Raw genomic sequence first — 18,432 nt, 5'->3', positions numbered from 1 at the left:
AGAAACATTACTTTGTCAACAAAGGTCCATCTAGTCAAGGCTATGGTTTTTCCAGTGGTCATGTATGGATGTGAGAGTTGGACTGTGAAGAAAGCTGAGTGCCGAAGAATTGATGCTTTTGAACTGTGGTGTTGGAGAAGGCTCTTGAGAGTCCCTTGGACTGCAAGGAGATCCATCCAGTCCATCCTAAAGAAGATCAGTCCTAGGTGTTTATTGGTAGGACTGATGTTGAAGCTGAAACTCCAATAGTTTGGCCACCTGATACAAAGAGCTGACTCATTTGAAAAGACCCTGATGCTGGGAAAGATTGAGGGCAGGAGGAGAAGGGGATGACAGAGGATAAGATGGTTGGATGGCATCACCGACTCGATGGACATGGGTTTGGGTGACTCTGGGAGTTGGTGATGGACAGAGAGGCCTGGCGTGCTGTGGTTCATGGGGTTGCAAAGAGCTGGAGATGACTGAAAGACTGAACTGAACTGAATGCCCCTAACAGGCCAAGATAACTCACTCCTTTGTCATTACTTCTGTTATTACCTAAAGTGCGTCTATGACACTGAAATATTTACCATTGGAAATACCCTAAACTGCTCTTATGGAGGACTAAGGGAAGAAACCAGTGACTTACATTCCCTCAGAGCAATAAGAGGATAAGGCTGATGGTTGTTTCACCAGGTTTCCAGTCTCAGGGCACAGGCTTGGATTGCTTTACATCATGATATCTATTCCCATCTGCAGTGGACAAACCAGCAATGAGTTAAGATTACAACCCCTTAATCCTACCCAGCACTGGTCAGGCTGGAGACCTTGGGGACGCCCAACCCCAGCTAGGGGTCCCACGAGGTTGACCTACCTCGACCTGCCTAGGGATTTGGTCCTTGGGAGGCTGTCATGCCTCAACCTGCTTGGAGATCCACCAGTTCAGGGGTCCCAGAAGGTCGACATGCCTTGACCAATGCCAAGGGACCCAATTCTCAGGAGGCCAACCTGCCTCGATCTGCCCAGGAATTTGATCTCCAGGAGACTGTCATGACTCAGCCTGCAGGGGATCTGCACCCTGACCTGGGGACACCCGGCTTTCAGGTTGCAACAATACTGAGTAGGATAGGCTTCAGAAAGACTCACCCCTAAGGAAGTCCACCCATAAAAATAGAAGGAGGACTATTGGCTTTTTTTTTTTTTTTCTTTTCCTTTCTCTGTCATCACTGTCTTTCAGATGGAAAATAACCAATCCACTTCCTGACAGATGCCCTTGAGATGCATTCTTGATAACTGGAATCTATTTCAATTCTCAAACTCTAAGGAGAAGTTGCTTAAAATTCTTTTGTGCCACTGAGTGGCCATGGTATCCTCTAGGGGACAAGGAACACTGGCCTGAGGATGGGAGTTAAATTACAACACCATCCTCCAGCTAGACTTATTCTGCAAAAGATAAGGGACATGGACAGAGATCCCCTATGCCCAAATTTTCTTCCAAGAGATATGAAGGAACTCTGTGTTAAGTATGGGATTGTTGTATGGCCTAAAAGTGAGCCTACCAGGCAAATGGTGTTAGGCACAGACAACCAAGAGAAGGAAGCCCCCTGTGAAGGCTCACCTCCCATGGCTCCCAAGTTGCCTGGTGCTCCTTCCTTCTATCCAAACGTGCCCCATATCCGGGAGCACCCCCTCAACAAAAGCCAACTTGAGTACGTCCCTTAGTTGAAACTAGAGAATTTGGACCAGTCCAGGTCCATAAGCCCTTCTCCCTCTTAAAACTAAGACAGATCAAACAAGACCTGGGAAGCTATACAGATGACCCAGCAAATATATAGATATATTGGAATGTGATACATTCCAACACATTACTTTGGCCTTTGACTTGATGTGGAAGGACATCAATGGTCATATTTAGTCAAACTTTATCTGACCCTGAGTATGCTAGGGTCTTAAAGGAAGCCCAAAGGTATGCTATGGGGCTTCACATGTCAAGCGAAAATACCTGGTGGGGGAAACTGTGGTTCCTTCTTCAGATCCTAATTGGAATTATAACGACCCTGAGTACATCTGGGAAAAGGATCATTTTCTGATCTGTGTAAAGGCAGGACTAAAAGCAGCCCAGCAAAAAGTAATCAGCTATGCCTGGGGGTCAGCAATAACTCAGGAGCCCAACAAGAACCCCACTTACCAATCTGGACTGAGACACTTAAGAGGAACAGGTGATATTAAAGGACAAATTCCTATCCCAGTGTGGATCAGACATCAGGATAAAGTTACAACAGCTACAGCAGCAGGACTCTGCTGCCTCTTTAGATGAGATGGTCCAGACTCCAGCCACCAGACTCTAGCTTTTATAACAGAGAACAACAGGAGAGAGAGGCCAAGGCCCAGGAAAGGGAGAAAAGCAAAGAGACAAGGCATGCCCAGATTCTGGCTGCCCTCCAGGGAAGCCCTATGGCAAACTCTGAGTCCTTAAAGGACAAGGCACAAGGCAAATGCCTAATCTGTAGACAGGCGGGACACTGGGCCAAAGAGTGTCCAAATCTTGACAAGTCTCCTAAAATGGCTTGCTACAAATGCCATCAATTGGGACACTGGGCGGCATACTGCCCTCAGGACCCAAGAGCCTCAAGGTCAAGTGCCAAGCCTTCCCTCTACAGTTCAACAGGACTGAAGCGGCCCACTCCAGCCAGCCTGCCTGTCACAGATAACCATCACAGGGCTGGAGCCAAGGGTGCAACTGGATTGGCAGGTAGGTCCAAGAATCTCTTGGTTGACACAGGGGCTACCTACTCTGTCCTGACCTCCTACTCCAGAGCCTTCTCCTCCCAAACCTGTACCATTTTGGGTGCTATAGGAAGAACAATTACAAAAAGATTCACCCGAGCACTTCTTTGTTGCTGGGGTGGACAAATATTTTCCCACCAGTTTCTGGTGGTCCCTGTGTCCTAACCCCTTATTGGGAAGAGATATACTCACTAAACTGGGGACCACCCTTGTGATGGGAAGCTTTTCAGCCCCTAGAGCCCTACAGCTCCTGGTTACTACTGAGGAACCTGTTACACCCTCTCCAACAGGGAGAGACCAAAAACTATGGGAGGACAAAATTAACCACAAGGTGTGGGACCAGGGGACTCCTGTATGAGCCCACAAAGCTGAACTGGTCATCACTGTCCTCCAAGATCCCACTGGTTTCCAAACCAGAAACAATACCCTCTCAGAAGAGAAGCTCGAGGACTACAGCCTCTAAAATAAATAAATTCCTTGCCTGTGGGCTATTGGTCCCCACCAATTAGCCATGTAACACCCCAATCCTCCCTGTAAAGAAAAAAGATGGGACCTGGCAAATGGTTTAAGATCTCCAGATCATAAATGAAGCTACAGTCCCTCTCCTTCCCACAGTACCCAATCCCGATGTAATCTTGGGAGAAATCCCACCCAGTGCCAAGTCGTTTACAGTCTTGCATCTCAAGGATGAATTCTTTTGCATACCACTGCCTAAAGAATCCAAGTATCTTTTTACCTTCGAGTGGGAATCTCCAGGAGAAAAACACCAACAGATGACTTGGACAGTATTACCTCAGGGGTTCAGAGACAGCCTCTACCTGTCTGGGCAGGCTCTTAGCTGGTATCTCCTAGATCTGGACCTGGGATCTAATGGGAAAATACTACAATATGTAGATAACCTACTAATCTGTTGTCCAGATGAGAAAAATGCCCAACATGCAATTCAGGATCTAAACTTTTTGGCAGAGAGGGCATATAAAGTCTCCTGTGCTAAGGCACAGATGATTGAGACAAAGGTCACTTAGCTGGGAGTTCAGATTACACATGGCTATCCTCTGATCGAGTATAGGGAATCCTCCAGTTGCCCTCCCCCACAACTCGAAAACAACTGTGAGCTTTCCTGGGGCTAACTGGGTATTGTAGAATCTGGATACCCAACTATGGTCTAATTGCCCAGCCCTTATATGAAAGCTTGAAGGGACAGGATGATTCAATCCCATTGATATGGGGAACTCCTCAAAAGAAGGCAGAGGGTACACTAAAACAAGCCTTAACTCGAGCACCCACCTTGAGGTTCCCAGAGCTAGAAAAAGCATTCCAACTTTACGTCCAAGAAAAAGAAGGAAGAGCCTTGGGAATGTTAACCCAAAGACTGGGACCTGAGCCCCAGCCTATAGCTTGCTTATCCAAGAGGTGTGAACCAACTGCCCGAGGCTGGCCTTCCTGCCTTCAAAATCTTGCAGCTATTGCAGTCCTGATAGAAGATGCTTTAAAACTCTCTTTTGGGGAAAAATTATTTTTACCAGCCACCAAGTGAAACAACTCCTGAATGGGAGAGGCCATTTATGGATGTCTGATCAAAGGATCCTCAGATACCAAGTAGTGCTGATGGAAAATCCAGGTCTGACTACATCCCCTTGTGAGATTCTTAACCCAGCCTACCCCTGAGGACTCTCTCCCCTTCCACTCTTGCCTGGAAACCTTGAGAGGGATTGTCAGAAGACCCTCTGACCAATCCTGAGGAAATCTGGTACACTGGTGGAAGCAGCTTTGTCTTGGATGGAAAAAGAAGATCTGGATATGTAGTAGTCTCCAATTTTGAGACCATAGAGGCCAAACCTTTGCTACCAGATACTTCAGTCCAATTAGTTGAGCTCATGGCCCTGACTCGAGCTTAGAGCTGGGAAAAGGAAAAAGAGTAGCCATTTACAGACTCCAAGTATGCCTTTCTGGTGGTACATGCACATGCTGCTGTTTGGAAAGAGAGAGACCACTTGATCATCTGAGGGTCCCTAATTAAATATGGTGATCAAATCCTTAGGCTCTTGGAGGCAGTCCATCTGCCCACTGGAGTTTCAGTCTCCCATTGTAAAGGACACCAAAAAGGGAGCACAGAAGTGGCACGAGGGAACCAAGCAGCTAATGAGGCAGCTAAGAGAACAGCATTACAGAACAATGACCTAATTACAGAACAATGACCTAACAGGGGTTGCCACCCTAGTTCCACAGACTAATTTGCCAGAAACTCCTTCATATACTGAATGTGAGACTATTAAAGCTAAGAGTGAGGGCTTTCAAGAAGATCATATGGGGTGGTTCCAAAAGGAGGGACTCCAATGGAAGTTGGTTAACTCCTTACATGCCACCACTCATTTAGGGGAGAAGGCCCTCCAAAGATTACTAGAAAGGTCCTTCAGAGGAATAGGCCTCCAAACAAGTATAAGGCAAATGGTCTCCTCTTGTCCCACTTGCCAATTAAACAGCCCCCAAGGAGTGCGAAGACTCCAACTGGCCCAGCCTGTCCCAACAGCATGGGACCTACCCAGGAAAGGGCTGGCAGATGGACTTCACCCAGATGCCAGTTTCTCAAGGGATTAAATATCTACTAGTTATGATAGATAAAAAGATAACCCAGGAGACCTCCCTGGGATGGAAGGAGGCTTTACCAATAGCTCTTCTCCGTACCCGTATTGCCCCTAAGGAAGAGGTTGGTCTTAGTTCTTATGAGATGCTATATGGGAGACCCTGTAATACTTTCTACACCCACAGCAGTCAAGGTACCAGGACACGACTCCTGGATTCACTACTCACGAGTCAAGCCATGGAAGAAAACAGAAGAGGACACTCAATACACCTGTGAGCCCCTGGGAGATCTCAGATACCTATTCAGAACTACAAATGAGGGTCATTCCAATAAACACCCCCAAAATCAAGTTTCTGGGGATAAGATTTCTCAAGTCAGCTCTAAAGAGCCAACACAGCTTGGCAGAGGTTGTACTCCAAAACAGACAGGAGATAGATCTCCTGATCCCTGAACAAGGAGGGACTTGAGCCATCTTGAATGAGACATATTGTTTCTGGGTAAATACCTCCAGCTAAGTTAAAGAAAGTCTCACAGTCCTCAAGAAAAACACAGTCCTCAAAAAAAAAATCTCCTACAGAATCTCAAAGAATGAGCTAGAGAGTTCCTGGGGTGGGTGGCTCCAATCCCTATTTGGTGGATCCTTCTCCTGGCGAGGGGGAATTTGGAGTTGGCTAATGCTCCAACTAATCCCTGTTATCATCATATTGATGCTGCTTATGATTGCTCCATGTATTATCAATTGTCTAACCCATTTTGTCTCTGCCCAGGTCAACAAGCTACAACATGCGGTGCCAGTTCAACAAGGATATATAAAACTACACCTGACCGTGGAAAATATCACTCACCCTTAGATGGATACTGCTATAAGAACTCTGAGGCTTGAGATTAGCAAGAGGGGGAGGCCCAATGCCCCTCAATGTCCCAGCTCAGCAAGAAGTGCCACAGAGACCTTGATGCCCCTATTCCTAAAGAACTGGGCCTCCCATCTCTTGAGGGGGGAATGTTAGGTAGCTAGAATAGGAAAAAGGAGTCCAAAATAGTGGTGGTTAAAAGACAAAGAAAGGAAAAAGCCCACAAAAATAGAACAAAGGAAGGTCCAAGGACCAGAGTGAGGACCTCAGGTGAAACAAACAGCCCTCCTGGCTAGCCCAATTTACACAGGGCAGGTTCAAGGGGAGGAGAAAGAAGATTAAAAAGGAGCCAAAATTGAGCTCCTCTCTTCTTTTGGGTTGGCCCATCCTCCCGCCTTGAGGATGTATTTTCCTTTGCTTGCCAAATAAAACGGAGCTGTAACTGAGCTGTAACACTGGTCCACTGCTTCAAATTTTTGCTGCGGCGAGACAGAACTGAGGAAATTACACACTCCCCTGACAAAACTGGAGAAGGCAATGGCACCCCACTCCAGTACTCTTGCCTGGAAAATCCCATTGACAGAGGAGCCTAGTGGGCTCCAGTCCATGGGGTCGCTAAGAGTCGGGCATGACTGAGCGACTTCACTTTCACTTTTCACTTTCATGCACTGGAGAAAGAAATGGCAACCCACTCCAGTGTTCTTGCCTGGAGAATCCCAGGGAGAGAGGAGCCTAGTGGGCTGCCGTCTATGGGGTCGCACAGAGTGTCGGACATGACTGAAGCGACTTAACAGCAGCAGCAGCAGCTGACAAAACTATACTACAAAAACTATAGTAATCAAAATAGCACCGTACTGGCACAAACCAGACACACAGATCAATGGAACAGAACAGAGAACCCAGAAATAAATCCACATACATATAGTCAATTAGTCTACAGTGAAGGAGGCAGAAAATACAAAGGGGAAGAGACAGTTCCTTCAACAAGTAGTGCTGGGAAAACTGGATAGCTACATGCAAAAGAACAAAACTAGAACATTTTCTCATACCATGTACACAAGTAAACTTAAGAAAACACAAGCAGTAATAAGCTCCTTGACATCAGCCTTTGCAATATTTTTTTGATCTGTCTCCTCAGGCAAGGGCCACAGAAGCAAAAATAAGCAAACGGGACCTCATCAAACTAAAAGGCTTTTGCAGTGAAGGAAACCATCAAAGGCAGCCTACTGAATGGGAGAAGATATTTGCAAACAGTATGTCTGATGAAGACATAAAAGAACTCATTCAACTCAACATCAAAACCCTCCATCCCCAATTAAAAAATGGCCTTGATCCTGTATGCTGCATAGCACAGCTAAGGAAAAAACAAACAAACAAACATATATTAGAGGACTGATTAAATAAAATATGGTATATTCATATATTGTAAAATTCTGCAGTCATTATTAATTATGCTGGGATTCTTGAAAGACAGAAGCATTGGTAGCATTTTTTGAAATGTCCCGAATATCCCCATAAAAACAAAAACTAAAACAGCAAATTCAAATACCTATGGACAACACCTACCCAAAAAAAAATAAATAACACAACACCCTAAGAAAACCCAAATACAAACTGTAAGACCTGTAAGGTATCAGCATCTGTGGAGGAGGATACAATAGGGCATCTGATTGACCTAAAAACCTCACAATAGGTAACTAGCTCTTCATGGAAATCTAGGACAGTGAATTTGAGAAAGGCAGCCGGGAAATGGAAGGTGTTTCGCACATTTCAGTACTGGGTGAATGCACTGGGTCTGCAACAAGATATGAAGGACTGGAGTAGTGTGACCCTGTGAGCTCTCAAAAGTAACCAAGCAAAGCTCCCTTCCAGCACAAAGCCCCACATTAAGAAGAAAAAGCTGGGAAGAGAATCTAAATTGAGCAGCAGAGTAGAAACAGAAGATAAAGAAGGTTCAGATACAAATGGGAGAGGAACAGAACCAGGAGGAAAAAAAGCTTTCACTTTACAGACTCATCAGAAGAGGGAACTCTAGAACCATGAATTTAGATACACTACCTTAAACCATTTTTTATTTTAAAATTCAGGAAAACGAATTTCACATAAAAAGGAGCAAAAGCAAAGAACTGAATCCAAATCCTACACATAGTTATTATAAGAAAAAAGGAGAATACAGAATAGATCATAAAAGATTGGAAAGATTTACCTACAAAACTGATGAGAACTATGACTTTCTTTTTCAAATCAATTTTTGAATTGATTAAGAAGAATATAAATCAAAATAGAAAACCTAGAAATGGAGTGGCAATTAGAAATACATGAAAAAAAATTTTTTTCAGGGAATTCCCTAGTTGTCCAGTGGTTAGGACTGGGTCCTCTGACTGCTGTGGGCCTGGATTCAATCTCTGGTCAGGGAACTAAGATGTGACAAGTCATGCAGCATGCCCACTCCCAAATTTCTGAAACAAAGATTAAGCTAGAAAAGCAATAAACATACAGGTATATTATGAAAAAAAAAGATAAAAAGAGAAGTTTTAAAAATCAAAGGAAATTGAGATACTAAGTAACTGAAAGAAAATAACAAATATGAAAGAAAGGTAAAGCTCCACCATGCTTATAATAGGCATTTCCAAAGAAGAAAATCAAAGCAAGAGAAGAGAATATTAAGAACTTTAATTAAAGAAAACTTTCCTGAAAGTTTTAAAGAACTGTTTCTAAAATAACATTATACAAGGGTATACTGCATCCCTGAAATAACTGACCATCAACACCAAGACACATTCTAGTAAAATTACTGGACTGAAAAAATATTTTAGGCATAGAGGTAAAAAGATCAAGTCACATATCAATGGGAAAAAATAAGACTGAGTCTTCAGGGTTTATCACAGTAACATCTTATGCCAGAGGTAAGAAACTCAAGAAAATATCTGCTCAGGATGTTATATCCAGCCAAATGATTTTCAATAATGTTCACAACTGTTTTCAACATGAAAAAATTTAGGGAATATTGTTTGCAAGGGCCTTTTCCCTGAAGAATTTACTAGAGAATGAGTTTTAGATATCCAAAATAATGAGTGAGAGAGGGGAAGAGAAGGAGAAGGGAGAGATGAAGTAGCCATTTTTCCATTAAAAGCGTGTAAGTCTGAACTAAAGACTGCAAAGCAGTGATATCATTGAGCTGTTGGACCAACCCTAATCTGCCTCTAAAATCTATGTTACAAAAGTCAAATCCTATGTTTTTTATTTAAAACTGGTACTGTAGAAGAGTAATATTTAATAACATGGAGAACTGTTTATGATATATTAAGTGAAAAGAACAAATTATAAAACAGCATGACCTCATTTTCTAAAGAGTTTAAGTATGTGAATATTAAACCAAAAAATCAATGGCAGTTTTCTTCACATGATACAATTAGGGTTGTTTCAATTTTTTTTTCTGGGTACTTTCCCATATTTTCTTCATCATTTCTGACATAGGAATAAAATCATGCCATAATAAAATCTCTTTGGTAATAAGGTCAAAACTGGATTAGAAAAGATGGAATTTTATGCTGAAACAGCTATTATTATAACTCTTTAACATATTCAGCAAAAATCTCCAAAATCAGAACTGTAATAAAAAAGAAAATAAAAGCACATTTTACTTTTGTAACATTTTCATATTTAGGAATGTCTGACTATGGATTTTTCTCTTTTGAATAGCCCAGTATTAAGATCATTTAGTTTGAAAGGAAAAAAATGAAAAAAAAAAAAATCCCTTAATTAATCTCAATTAGGTTACTGAATCCACCTACATATTTTACTTTATTGAACAGAAATGGGAATCAAAGGACCCATAAAAATTTTAAAGAAACACTTTTCTCAGTTTTAAAAATTATAAACTATGCTTTAAATTATAACTAAAGTAATATATATAGTCCGTGGAATTCTCCAGGTCAGAATACCAGAGTGGGTAGCCTTTCCCTTCTCCAAGGGATCTTCCCAACCCAGGGATCAAACCCAGGTCTCCCATACTGCAGGCAGATTCTTTACCAGCTGAGCCATGAGGGAGCTGGTAAAGAGCCTAAAAATTATAAACTATGTTTTAAATTATAACTAAAGTAATACATAGAAAGCATACCAATGAGCCAAAACCTAGGGTCCAAAAATGCTCATTTCGGACTTCCAAAACTCCATCCAAGGTAGATACCTAATCAAAAACATAGAAATAGGGTTTTTGTATTTGACATATCCAACACAACTCAGTCAAATTATGGATTTGCTCTACACCTAGGAATGACATGGTCAAACCCTGCATGAAGACACTCATTAGCCAAAAGAAGTGCCAGACCATTCACTCAAGATATCATTTCTTCTTGTTCCATACTGAGCCAGGGTGTTTTTTTTTTTTTTCCCCAGTTTCTTATCTGCACCAATCTCTCTAGAATTAGGTCTTTACTTCCCTCACCCACACCTTGTTCAACAGTGTGTAGTTCTTTTCATCTTGTTAGTATAGTATATGTTTATATCCAGTACTTGAGGTATCAGAATCTTTGTCTTCTCAATGATTTCTTCCTCTGGATTCTCTTTCAACACATTTCTGTACAACATAGGATGTTATTTGGATTTGAGCCAAAAAGAAATTCCAAGGACAGTGTGTAGCCCATTGGTACAGTGGCACAGACTCAGCAGCTGAGACAAGTGGTCAGCTACACTGATCAAAGTGGCCTCTGTGATAGTGACAATCAATAGTTTTAATTACTCTCAACAATCAAATAATTTGATTATCTTATTCCTTCATTAGTTAACAGGTGGAATTTTATAACAATACAAAATCAAAACCTACTATGTGGTGAAGCAATCACCATGTCAAAGTGGCCTCTGACTTAATCAAAATCCTAAGTTTGAATAGGCTTTGTGTGTGTGTGCGTGCTTAGTCTTGTTCGACTCTTTGCAACCCCATGGACTATAGCCTCCTCTGTCAAAGGAATTTCCTCAGCAAGAATGGAGTGGGTTGCCATATCCTCCTCCAGGGGATCTTCCTGACCCAGGGATCAAACCTGCATCTCCTGTGTCTCCTGTACTGGCAGTTGGATTCTTTACCACTGAGTCACCTGGGAAGCCCAGATTTGAATACAGAATCACAATTACCATCTACATTTATTTCAAGTGAATTTGGCTTCCAGACTGAGCAAGTGGTCAAATTTTTCTATTTTTGTCACTATGTTACATAAACTTCCCTAAAATTCTAGAAAGAGCCTGAAATTATTTGTACCCACTCTTTGTATTCTCTAATCATAAATTAAAATGATTTTATTTATTATTCCATCTTACCTCTCTGATAAGTTTGTCCAACTGACCAATAACATGGGGTGGTGTTGTCTGGGGGAAAAAAAATAAAATAGAACATGAATCTAGAGAGATAAAAAATTTTCCAACAGTGGTCCTGACAGTAAAAAAAAAAATGCATTTTATACCAGCCTTGGCTTTGTTTCACATGTGCCTTCACATGGTTTAGGAAAGAGAGGTTTCAACTGACTCACTCATCAAGCAACATCAGAAATCCATCCATGCTTATTTCTTATTTTGCAAAGAAGCTGCTATTTCTGTAACCAAATAAGCCTTAAAGGACCAACAAATCAACAAAAAAATCTTTAAGAAAGTAAAATTTTGTATAAGACATAGCACTAGTAAACTAATTGTTATTGTTGCTTCTCGAGAGGGAGATACAACCCATATGTTTTAGAGAAGACATGTGGGAAAGGCATAATGAGAAGTAGAGCCTATATATTCATCTAGTCTTGGGAAACCATCTTTCTAGTCAGGTGTTGTCTACAGGTGTTCCTATTGTTTCAATAAGGAGTGATTTTAAGTTTGAAATTTAGAAGTCTCACTAATTCAAGAATAGGAAATAAGAAAACAATCATAACTGGATTATATAATAGCCAAAATACATTTATCAGGGGAAAATAAGTATCTAAAGAGATTTTAATTAATATTGTTTTTACTTGAAATATTATTAAAGGCAAAGTTTCTCATTTATGCTTTTGTCTTATATATAAATATATGACGACTCATTTGTGCCTATTTTGTACACCAATATAACTTCAACTGGTTCTTACTGTACAAATTTCAGAGGTTACTGTTTGGCTTCATCTCCAACAGGACCCTCCTAAAAATTTCATAATCTGGCAGATGAACACGTTTATTTTTATAATCTGGTAAAAGAACATGGCTAATTCTAAGCATGCATACTGAAAGATGACCATTACCTGGAGTAACACTTTCCCACTGTACACGCTCATGGGATACATAGTGCCGAACGTCATCAGAGCAATGGCAATGGCTGACGCAGTGTCTACAGCAAAGTAATTACTAAAAAGAAAAAGCAATTCTAAATCTTAAATGTATCCTTCACTAGGCTTCTTACAATTTAATCCACCAAACTTTAATTATCTCAAGCAACAGGACTATTTTAACATAGCTGGCCACTACTGCAATGAGAGCATCTCAAAGGAAAAAAGAAAGTTTTCAGAATCCTTTCTTGCCAAAGTTGAAGGGAAAATAACTAATAATTATGTTAATTAGTGTGAAGAGAGATGATGAAGAAAAAAATATATTTCCCTACAATTTGTCAACTGTAAATATGTCGTATATATTTATCTGCTGCAACAAATAAAAACCTTTAACTAGTAATTTCTGATAAAGACCAATGGAATTCATCTGTGATTTTATCAATTTGCTGTAAACATGAACTTTCCAATAATTAGTATTAAAAAATGTCAAATTCCCCAGGAATTTCTTAAGATGAGATTCTTAAGAATCTGTTACAGTGAACACTGTGACTGAAGTACAATGGCTCATCAGCAGTTCACAGCTCTATTAACAAGAGAGACCAAAAATGCCAAAGGTTACAAGCTAATCATGTACTCTTTTTCACTTTTTCCTATCAGCTGGGAATAGAAACACAAATAAAGACATAGTTCCTGCCTTTGAAATGACAGGAAACACTCATGTGAAAAATACAAGAAATGACTTTGAGTACAAAGGAGAAGCCCTACAGGGTATCATGGCTGCACAAAGGAGTGAGTAGTGAGCCTACAGGGGTAGGATAATCCAGAAAGGCTAAATCAAAAAGAGGTGACATCTGAGCTGAGCCTTCAAAGATGGCCAAGATGAGGGGGACAGGACACTGTAGACAGTGACAGCAGCATGTGCAAGGGCATGAAAACCCTAACGCAGTGAAGAAACTATGAACAGTTAAGTACAGGCAGATGGATGGCTAGTAAGGTTGATAGAGGCTTCATCATACTAACAACTTTTAATTTTGTTAGGTATAGAAAGGAGAGGATTTTGAAACAGGAAAATATTATGTCTAGATTTGCAGCTTTTAGTGATCACATCCGCTGGATCATGGAAAAAGCAAGAGAGTTCCAGAAAAACGTCTATTTCTGCTTTATTGACTATGCCAAAACCTTTGACTGTGTGGATCACAATAAACTGTGGAAAATTCTGAAAGAGATGGGAATACCAGACCACCTGATCTGCCTCTTGAGAAATTTGTATGCAGGTCAGGAAGTAACAGTTAGAACTGGACATGGAACAACAGACTGGTTCCAAACAGGAAAAGGAGTACGTCAAGGCTGTATATCGTCACCCTGTTTATTTAACTTATATGCAGAGTACATCATAAGAAACGCTGGACTGGAAGAAACACAAACTAGAATCAAGGTTGCTGGGAGAAATATCAATCACCTCAGATATGCAGATGACACCACCCTTATGGCAGAAAGTGAAGAGGAACTAAAAAGCCTCTTGATGAAGGTGAAAGTCAAGAGTGAAAAAGTTGGCTTAAAGCTCAACATTCAGAAAACAAAGATCATGGCATCCGGTCCCATCACTTCATGGGAAATAGATGGGGAAACAGTGTCAGACTTTATTTTTCTGGGCTCCAAAATCACTGCAGATGGTGACTGCAGCCATGAAATTAAAAGATGCTTACTCCTTGGAAGGAAAGTTATGACCAAACCTAGATAGCATATTCAAAAGCAGAGACATTACTTTGCCAACAAAGGTTCGTCTAGTCAAGGCTACGGTTTTTCTTGTGGTCATGTATGGATGTGAGAGTTGGACTGTGAAGAAGGCTGAGCCCCGAAGAAATGATGCTTTTGAACTGTGGTGTTGGAGAAGACTCTTGAGAGTCCCTTGGACTGCAAGGAGATCCAACCAGTCCATTCTGAAGGAGATCAGCCCTGGGATTTCTTTGGAAGGAATGATGCTAAAGCTGAAACTCCGATAATTTGGCCACCTCATGCGAAGAGTTGACTCATTGGAAAAGACTCTGATGCTGGGAGGGATTGTGGGCAGGAGGAGAAGGGGACGACAGAGGATGAGATGGCTGGATGGCATCACTTGACTCGATGGACATGAGTCTGAGTGAACTCCGGGAGTTGGTGATGGACAGGGAGGCCTGGCGTGCTGCGGTTCATGGGGTCACAAAGAGTCGGACACGACTGAGCGACTGACTGATCTGATATGATCAGTAGCAAAATAGCAGGTAACTAAAGATGTATGAGAAGAAAAATTTTGAGATCAGGAGACTATTCTAATTAGGTCAAGGAAATGAAGATAAGGGCCTCAATTTAGGGAACAGAATGGGAAGAAGGGAAAGATAAAAAAGGAAAGATTAAACAAGAGTAGGAGATAAGACTATCATTTACAACAGCCAAGACATGGAAACAACCTACGTGCTTATTGACAGATAAATGGATAAAGAAAATGTGGCATATAGAAAGTGAAAGTGCAAGTTGCTCAGTTGTGCCCGACTCTCTGCAACCCCATGGACTATATAGTCCATGGAATTCTCCAGGCCAGAATACCAGAGTGGGTAGCCTTTGCCTTCTCCAGGGGATCTTCCCAACCCAGGAATCAAACCCTGGTCTCCTGCATTGCAGGCGGATTCTTTACCAGCTGAGCCACAAGGGAAGTCCAAGAATAATGGAGTGGATAGCCTATCCCTTCTCCAGAGGATCTTCCCGACCCAGGAATTGAATTGCGGTCTCCTGCATTGCAGGTGGATTCTTTACCAACTGAGCTATCAGGGAGGCCCCGTGTGGCATATATATATACACAAGTATGTACACTAGTGGAATATTATTCAGTCATAAGAAGGAAATCCTGCCATTTCTGACATGGATGGACCTTGAGGACATTATGCTAAGTGAAATAAGCCAGATACAAAAGGACAAATACGTATGATTTCATTTAAATCAAGTACTCAGAATACTTCATAGTGACCAAAAGTGGAATAGTGGTTGCCAGGGGCTGGAAGGAGGCCAAATTGGTAGAAGTTATTTAATGAGTACAGGTTCAGCTGGGGAAGATGAAAAAGTTCTGTAGATGAATCATGATGATGGTTGTACAACAAAGTGAATGCACCAAATGCCTGTGAAAATACTAAACTGTATGCTTGAAAATGGCTAAAATGGTAAATTTTATTTTACGTATGTTTTTTATGCAATTTAAGAGTGGAAAGCAGGGCTTTCCTGGTGGTTCAGAGGTAAAGAATCTGCCTGCCAACACAGGAGACACGGATTTGATCCCTGATTCAGGAAGATCCCACATGCTGCAGAAGAACTAAGACCATGCACCACAGCTACTGAGCCTATGTGCCGCAACTACTGAAGCCTGTGCGCCCTGGAGCCCGTGCTCCACGACAAGAGATGCCAATGCAGTGAGTAGCCTGAGCACCACAACCAGCCCCCACTCACAACCAGAGAAAAGCCTGCGAAGCAATAAAGACCCAGCACAGCCATACATAAATAAATTAAAATGAACACACAAAAAAGTAGAATGCAATGGAATAGATGGTGGCAGCAGTCAGTCTCACAGGAAATACAAAAAAAAAAAAAAGCAGTTTAGCGGATGGGGAAAACAGGTTCAGTCGAGGTGGACATGAACAGAAGATAGGCTTTGAGATATAGAGATCTGGGCTAGAAATAAAGTGAAGGAATCACACAAAGGTAGAAAATACAAACAATGGTATGTGATGTCCTAGGAGAGTAGGCAAAAGGGTAGGGAGTCAAAGAATAATGTCATAACATTAAACTTAAGCTTGCTAAAGACTATTTCTTAATAGGCTTGCTTTAAAAAAAAAATTGGTTCACATCTACTCCTCTTTCCTCATTCAGCAACAGTACCTATAATTTATGAGTCTCTTACTCTCCTCTTCTGTTTCACTCATCTGGCCAGCAGAAGGGAATTTAAATAGCTTTCCCATCTGCATTATAGATTGTAGTGAAGATTTCTTATTGAATCCAACCCCCCTTAATTTTTTCAGATGAAGACACTTGAGGACAAGACTTGACCAAAGTTGCACAGGTCATAAACATGCTATAAACTTAATCCGCATGCGTCCTAATGCCCTTAAAAATCAGACCCCAGGAATGGAAATCCACTTGAGAGCAATAAAAAATACTTACTTAATTTCAATTAGCATATAAGTAATACAAAGAGCAAATGCTCCAGCAAGATCAATCAAAACAAATGGATTCATTCGGGGAAGGAAGATACTGCTAAGTCCTGGAATAATTCCACACAAGCTATGAAAAAACAAACAAAGAGTACTCATTACCAAAACTTATGTAATAATAATGAAAACTGAATAAAAGATGACTTGCATTTTAGTATCATAAATCATTTAACAAAGAGGATTTGGGAACAAATCTCTCACTTGTAAAGTTCTCTTTTGTATCATCAATTAAAAAATAAGAAAAAGCCAAGGGAAAAGAAGAATCTAATCTGTGAGATTCATATAGTAACCTCAGCAACGAATAATGTTAAGTTCCCATAACAGATGTGTTTCCTGTGCATTCCTTTAACAATATGTATTTTATGAAACCCCAAACAGCTTACCTTCTACTAAGATCTGCAACATGCTCTTGAAGCCAACTCGTACTTGCAGCTTTAAAAAGAAAATACTTAAATTATTAAAATTACCAGAAATAATTATTAAATTACCAGAAATACTTGATTCTTAAATTTAAAAAATAAATTTCATGATGACTATGTAACAGTACAAAGGGATACATTATACCTAGAACTTTTTTCTTTTTTATGCCTTTAGGATATTAAATGAAAAGTAGTTTCAACTACAATACATAGCTGATCTGATGGAATCAATGAACTTACACATGTCATCGTTACTATTAATTTGAAGTTTTAAAGGCTTATTACACTGCAAAGCAAAGCTTCCTAACCAGTGTGTTGAAAATGAGTTGCAGGTCCACCAATTACTAACTCTCTTAGCTTTCAGAGAGACCAGGTATCTGGCTACATGCAGATGCCAGTCAGTGACTGACCCTGGACATGTAGCCTCCAGGTGCAAGCATACTCTTACATTTACTCCAGGGTGCTACAGAAATTCTCATTTATGTGCACCATGATGTAGAAAAGATTGGCAAGCCATATAAACAGTGGCCTAGAACAGCAGTTAAAGCAGACTCTGATGCCAGGATACTTGGCTTCAACCTCAACCCTGCCCTTGACTAGATATATAGCCTGAGACAAGTGACTGAATCTCTCAGTGCCTCAGTGTAAAGTGGGGAGAATAAAACGATTTACCTTATATGGTTATAGGAAGAATTAAATGGGCTCTGTGTAAAGTACTGAGCACACTGCCTGGCAGAAAGTGCTTTAATATTTTTTTTCACTCAAATTTCAACTCATGTTGTAAATCTTGATATTTCTGCGAACTTTCATTTCCAGCTAATAAAAATACAAACTGGATGATTTTTCTGGAAATAAACTTGGCAATATATATCAAACACTTATAATTTTTTCTCTGAGAAGATTAGAAACGCATACAAGAAATTTGATAGAAAAAAGGTGGTTATAGTTAAAAGGAAAAGTTGAAAATGTACATTAGACTAATTTTTTTAAATATTCATGACAAAATGTTATGCAAGCATTCAAAAATTATTTTTCAAAGATTATTTAATGACAGGCAATATTCAAGACATAAAGTTAAGTGAAAAAAGCCAAGCATATAATTTTTAACTGATACAATTCTAAGTATGTAAAAAAACATACATATGTGCACAGAAAAAAAAATAAAGGAACAAAACAGAAATGTTAATAGATGTTATCTCTGGCTCATGAGATTACCAGTACTGTTTCCTTCTTGTATCTTTCTGCTTTTCAGGGAAACATAGTTTGTAAATCTTTGTACCTTCTTAAAATTTCAAGAATGAG

General features: G+C 40.5%; 1 protein-coding gene across 4 annotated transcripts in view; it reads right to left on the bottom strand.

Moving 5' to 3' along the window:
* SLC30A6 (solute carrier family 30 member 6) overlaps window positions 1-18,432 on the bottom strand; it is a 48,838-nt gene that overhangs the window by 9,141 nt on the left and 21,265 nt on the right. For all 4 annotated transcript variants that reach the window (XM_019969970.2, XM_070798477.1, XM_019969971.2 and 1 more), the window contains 5 exons: window positions 17,095-17,143; window positions 16,662-16,781; window positions 12,453-12,555; window positions 11,515-11,562; window positions 10,322-10,390 (listed from right to left, as the gene is read on the bottom strand). In XM_019969970.2, the coding sequence (XP_019825529.2) occupies window positions 10,322-10,390; window positions 11,515-11,562; window positions 12,453-12,555; window positions 16,662-16,781; window positions 17,095-17,143 (389 nt within the window). The remainder of the gene's footprint in view (window positions 1-10,321; window positions 10,391-11,514; window positions 11,563-12,452; window positions 12,556-16,661; window positions 16,782-17,094; window positions 17,144-18,432) is intronic.

The sequence above is a fragment of the Bos indicus genome, chromosome 11, assembly GCF_029378745.1.
Source record: "Bos indicus isolate NIAB-ARS_2022 breed Sahiwal x Tharparkar chromosome 11, NIAB-ARS_B.indTharparkar_mat_pri_1.0, whole genome shotgun sequence".
Classification (NCBI taxonomy): domain Eukaryota; kingdom Metazoa; phylum Chordata; class Mammalia; order Artiodactyla; family Bovidae; genus Bos; species Bos indicus.
Note: the sequence above shows the minus strand (reverse complement) of the source record. Positions and strands in the feature narration are given on the sequence as shown.